Source organism: Battus philenor, unplaced genomic scaffold, assembly GCF_028537555.1.
Source record: "Battus philenor isolate CCGP_79_NKW_IND1 unplaced genomic scaffold, ilBatPhil1.0.hap1 SCAF_25, whole genome shotgun sequence".
Taxonomy (NCBI): Eukaryota; Metazoa; Arthropoda; class Insecta; order Lepidoptera; family Papilionidae; genus Battus; species Battus philenor.
In genome coordinates, this window is record NW_027181688.1 from 10,046,671 (window position 1) to 10,053,248 (window position 6,578).

A 6,578-nucleotide genomic window follows, 5' to 3' on the forward strand; every position below is an offset into this window, starting at 1 on the left:
TTGGAATTACCAGTTTGGATACGCTATTAGAAAGATCTACAAACACTTCAAAATTTTCGTAACATAGAGTTAAAGCTGATTTTTATTTATGTTTTACTTGTTAATCTTAGATATTTAAATGAAAATTTGGATTTTGAAAATATTTTACATCATCAAAAACTAATGTTAAAAAAATCGACTTTATTATTTACAGATTTCGGTAGTACATGCAGTGTAAATATAAAAGATAAACTTGTACGATTAAATTTAGATATACAAACTATTAAGATAGTTCTGACGACTTAAAAGCAATACTAAGGAATTTAACTTTCCATAGTAACTTCTTTCGTCAAAGCTGGGTTTAAAATACAATTAGTTATATATTAAACAAAATTTACAATCAAATTGTAATAAGAATTTTAATTAAAAGGACATGTAATCATCTATCGATCAATGTTTTTAAAATGTCAGCTGTTACTTTATGAGTGATAAAATATAAATTACGTCCTGCCTGTTATTATCTATCTTGTCATGTTGTTTAGACATAATTTAATGAATGGTGTTATTCTTCGAAAACATTGATTATTATTATAGATTTTCCTATTATTAATTGCGGTTACTAACTACCTCATATTATTGTAGTTTCTCATCGTATTACTTACGTTAAAAAGTATTTATTTGGTTTATTCAATTAAGTGCTTCCTCAGCAAGAGAGAGTGTAAACATCTAACGGGTTCTCCGTTACTCGGTCAATAAAACTTTATTATGCCTCATGATTTAAAAGAATTGGGTGTGAGGAAAGCTATAATGGTGAGTATTGTACATGGAATGTCTTCAGTAATATTAATGAAGTAATATTCTTGTTGAGAGTCAACAAGCTTCGTTACTGTAAACAGGTTTAAGCTTAAGAGCTTTCAGGACTCTGCCTGACTCGATGAAACTTTGAAACCTTAATGTAAAACATAGATCTTCCTAAGTATAAAAATTGTAAAAGACTAGTATGAATTTTATACTTTAATATGTACATGATATTAAATATAATGTACTGAAGCTTTAATTCGATTATATTGTAGTTTACATGGTAAGAATTTATAGGAATTTCAAAGGATGTACGATTTGCTGCATAGGAAGCCCACTCACTAGGTAAAAAGTCAACCCTGGTAAGATCATTGGAAGATGGTGGTTGTAGGCTGCTTCTAACCTATCCTATTTGAAGTTCAACTGTAGACATCTTATAGCTGAAATGATGATGTTTGGTGATATGTAAGTGTAAAGAACATAATGATAATTAATTATCATTATTTTAGTTAATATTAAATAGGATTTTTAGTTACATGGTATTAATCATAAACACTATTACTTAAATTGTAGATCAAATCAGGAATGAGGAAATTGGTAAATTGAAGTGGCAGTGACAGTACAGCAGCACACAGCATGCTGTATACATGACTACCGGCTTTAATATTTAGGAGTTGACACCATGAACTGACACTTGTAAAGATTGTAGGAAGGCTAGTCATTGGAAGACAGTGGTTGTGGACTGCTTCCAACCAGACCTTTTGGAAGTGAATGAACATCTTATGGCTTAAATGATAATGATGATAATGTAAATAAAAAGTTAAAGACATTGTTGAAAAATTAATTTCATTTACTATATTTTTTAAAGGCTCCCTTGTCACCAACACCATGTGCAGAGATCAGCGATGATGAACTGGTGTCTATATCAGTCAGAGATCTTAACAGGCAACTGAAAATGAGAGGGCTGACTCGTGATCAAATTGTTCGGTAAGTTAAACATAACTCCTGGTATTATGTTCTATATATATTTAATTCATAAATATTAAACCACTAAGGATATGTAAAATAACGTCATACAAAAAGAGAAAAAAAAAGTTGTGAAAACACTGAAAAACTATTATTATAAAATTTCATAGTATTATGAACAGGTGTTTGGTAGCTTTGGGGATTGGGAAGCTGAAGAAATAGTGGGCTGACCACATAGCTAACTGTTAATATACTGTATTTGGATTGGATATTAAATTTTTATTAGCTGATAAGTACTAGAGAATGGATCACCTATAAATATGTTTATTGCAGCACAATGTGTGTTACTCATAAATATATAATAATACATACTAGCACAATTTTTGTATCTCCACAGAACTATGACAAATATTTCTAAGTAAGATAACAAAAAAAAAAAACATTCAAATGAAATGGGTTATCACAATTTACCTAAATATTAAAATTTTCTAAAAATGGCTGCTTCAGACAGTCCCATAAAGTACCTGGATTCAATGTGTTACGAAAAAAAATATATATAATACATTGTTAGTAACATGCATGATAACATTTGAAAACAAAGCCGCATGTAAACCAATAATTAAATTTATTTAAAATTTGCTACCTGTTATAGTTTGCCCTTTTCCTATACAATAGTACAGTTGAAAGAGTACTATTAACACTGTTCAGCATATTAGTTGATTTGATACATACTAAACTTTATATACTAGTATCTCTTACATGTCTACATTGGATATGATCTCTATTCTTCTCCTTATTCAGAATGAAACAACGACGAAGGACCCTCAAAAATCGGGGATACGCAGCCTCGTGCCGCATCAAACGAATAGAGCAAAAGGATGAGTTGGAGACAGAGAAAAGCCAGGTAGGGGAAGTAGACTAAGTTACAACCTATTACTCAAATGTTAATGTTGTCCAGGCAGAACAGAAGAAAATTCCTTAGATAGAAGATCCTTAGATCTCAAAGTGGTCTAGGTGGACCCTCAGGGGTCCATGGGAGATGGGAGAGAAATAAATGGGGATCCACAATTCTGGGGATCCATGAAAATGTATATGCTTTTGATAGTAGTGAACTAAAATGTTGGCTTGACTTCACCTATTAATCTAGGTATATAATATTTAAAAAGGTAATTTTACATACATTAAATTTTTTTGGTGTTAAAAGGTGGGTAAAATGTAACTTTTTTGACATTCACTCAGAACACATTTAATTCTCACTTTTTGTTTTGAAACCACCGCTGTAGAAATGTCTGCACAGATTTCCATTAAAACTAGTTGGTAGTAGCCTGCATCAAGGGTTTTCCAATAGCTCATCTGTGGCTTATTGCTGGCCTGTCGTTTATTGTTATCTTATTCCTGATTCGATCTTTAAGAGAAATCCTCAGCTTAGCCCTCCCTATGGCTTGTTGAGTGACAGTGATACAGTAGTGTACAGGAAGGGCCATTGTAGGTTTAAAAACAAAGTGATGAAATTATAGTCAATTTGTTAATTGATGTATATCATTATTTAATAATCAATAGTTTCATAAAAAAACGTTTTTTTAATGAAAAAAAGCATTTATGAGGAACAAAAGATAAATTAAATAATTTTGGTTATGTCAGATAATTACATAAATTATGTTGCCTGAAATATATATGAAAGAATGATGTATTCCTCCTATAATAACTATTAAATATTTTTATAGGAATGGCAAGATATGGAAGCTATGCAAGAAGAGAACACAAGAATTCGAGAGGAAATAGAAGCACTGAGAAGTAAATATGATGCCTTGAAGAGGTTTGCAGTTATGAAGAGTATTCCTTTACCAGCGGAATTGGAAATTTTACCATAAGACATTAGTTTATGTAGAGTTTTTATACAACATAGTTTTACTCAGAATGGTGACTGGATATTATCAAACAATATTTATTGATATTTAAATAGAAAATCAGTTGAATTGTGCATAAAACAGATCTTAATATAATACAAAAAGGAAGATCGTTAATTTATACAGAGTAATTGGTTATAGGTGTAGAAACTATAAGAGTAAATATATAGCTAATATCTTATAAATTAATGTATGGGAGGGTACACCCTCTCCAAAAATTAATTGTTTCAGAAATATTAAAAAATGTATTGATAATATTATATGAAAACCGTGTTTATTATCTGTCCCTGCAGACTTTGTACTAACAGAAATTATTGGCCAATAGCATTTAGAAAAAATAAATTATTAAAGCTGGCAAAGGTTTTTACACCTATAGCTAATCACCCGGTATAAGTAAATGTTTCTAATGTAGTATATGTGAAGATTATTAATAAATAATAAGTAAACGATTAATTTTATGTATTTGAAGGATATTAAAGCAACTTGACTTAATCATCTTTTATTTGGAAACTTATACGCCTAAACTTGAAGTGTTTGATTAATATGGAGAGCACTTGTATCGACTTTCCGGGATTTTTTTAATTATAAATTTAATGGTAAAATAATGGAGATAGATTTTTGTGTACACCTACTATATGGATTAGACATCTCCCAAAGTTCACCATGGATCACTATATCATGAATCACCTGGTGGGGGACCAATTACCTACCTACCTATATAGTATACTCATACACAAAGTTAGTCATAGTGGCTGTATGTGATCTTTACAATTTATAATCGACGGCTTAAATGCTTAAGTTAGTTCGTAAGACGACACCTATTGAGAAGTAACAACAAACTTAAAATAAATCATTTCAAAACAACTTTATAGTGAACATATTCCGAAAAACAGTAATATGCCTTCTAGTAGAGCTTTTGGTAAATATTTATTTGATTTTTATTGAGGAGTGTTCGATAGTACGGGCCCCTCGTCCCGTAATAGATAATTCGATGTAAACAAAAACACTTGCCGGATAGTTAAACTTATATAATATCACAGAAGAATAAATCTCAATCTGAGTTACATGTATTTCCTTTGTTGAACAGCGACACGACCGCTCGGTAGCGCGGCGCCTCAGAGAAACGGCGAGTTGTATCGAGTGTAAGACGGGGCATGCAAAAATAGATGCGTTCATAGATAATAAATTTGGTTGCGTTCTAAGGAACGCCACACTGTCATCGCTTCAAACCATAGAATCCCACTTCAAGGCATAGGCCTACCCCGAAGATATCTATGAGGCGATATATCATAATCGCTACGTTTGACAGGCGGGTTGGCGATTGCAGTGTGGTATTATGGTACGAAGAGGGTGCATTACTTTAATATAATTACTTCTAAACACATTTATATAGAATATATAAATATATATACACATATATATATGTACATACATAATCTTGAAACTTCTTTATAGCATGTACAGGTTTGCTGACTCTAATTCCAATTTTTTCCAAAACAGACCGCTTTGGACGAGAAAAAGTGAATTAACGAAGTCAGATGCCTAGACTTCTTTTATAGTTTAAGTTAAATAATTGCAAGTATAGACTTAAATAGAAAGCCGAAGTTCTATATATAAATATAGAATAAACAGTAGTAGCTGTTATATATACATAATACGGTTAAGGCACGCAAAATTCGATTATTTTTACAGTTATTGAAAATACAGAAATTATATTATGGTAATTTAATTTTAATTTATAATAATGCGTACTTTGTAATTTGCGAAGTAGATACTAATACTAAATACTAATACTAAAAACTAATGTTTATATAGTTATATATAAATTATCAACTGTGAAAAACTTGGAATAAAGAATAAAAAAATATTATTTGTCACTTTTCCATCCTGTTCTTCCCGTCCTCTTACGACTTTCATATATTTGCTACGATTTTTGAAATTCACATATTTAAATACAATATGAATATTTATATGATTGTTGAATCTTAGTATTTTATATGTATCTTAGTATTTAGTATGCCATTTCACTTATTGATATTAAATCAATAAGTGAAATGGCATCGGGCTTTGAGGTTCTGGAGTAGAGACCATAGACCAGCAAGCGTAATACATCTATCCACTAGAATTTTGACAAGGTCGTCCAAGTTGCTGAAGGCAGCCCGCTACTTAAAAGTAGTCTTTAGGGGAGGTCTGTGATGTTCATCACTGGACGACCTATGACTGAAATGATGATAAATACCAATAATGATAAAGAAAAAGTTGGTGTTATTCAATTCAAATTATTTGTTACATAAATTAAAATGTTTTTTTATAATTATACAATATTAATAAAATCACAGGGAAATTAATAAACAATAATCTATTTATTAAAACTGTACAAAATGAGTCAGCCATTTTGGAACTGTAAAGACTCAAGGGAAAAGATTGACGATTATATTATCTTCTTTTAGTCAGAGTTATTCCAAAACAGAAGACCAAATGCAAAATACATCGATCTAAACTTTATAAATAATTTATTGGGATTCTCTTCAAGGATCAGTACAACTAAAAGCACTCTAAGTAGGCCTTATCGACTCGGTATACCATGGTTTTTAAGGACACTTTTTTTTATTTAATACGTAGATAATGCTAGCAGTTTTCAAGGATAACATATTTGATATTGTTAGTAATATACGTGTAGGTATGTAGCTGCCACTTGAACCTACATACTTTATCGTCCGCTTGTTAGCCCGCGAGTAAAGCTGAAGCGATAAGACGATAACTTATGCATCATGCAACTCTGGAAACTTTTCATGATATTTCAGCAGGTGTATAAATAGTCATGTAACTTTTAAAATAAAAGTATTTTGTAATAGCGTTCTATAAGAAACAATTGTAGGACCTACATGACGTCATCGTAAGCGGCGCTTAAAAAAGGGGAATTCCACA

The 6,578-nt window shown here is 31.0% G+C and overlaps 1 protein-coding gene across 1 annotated transcript; it reads left to right on the top strand.

Moving 5' to 3' along the window:
- The first annotated feature begins 503 nt into the window (after positions 1 to 503).
- On the top strand, positions 504 to 4,136 carry maf-S (MAF bZIP transcription factor K). Its single transcript, XM_068768383.1, has 4 exons — positions 504 to 789; positions 1,646 to 1,764; positions 2,545 to 2,647; positions 3,468 to 4,136. The coding sequence occupies exons 1-4, from the start codon at positions 745 to 747 to the stop codon at positions 3,612 to 3,614; spliced, it is 414 nt and encodes a 137-aa protein (XP_068624484.1). The 5' UTR covers positions 504 to 744; the 3' UTR covers positions 3,615 to 4,136.
- The last annotated feature ends 2,442 nt before the right edge of the window (positions 4,137 to 6,578 follow it).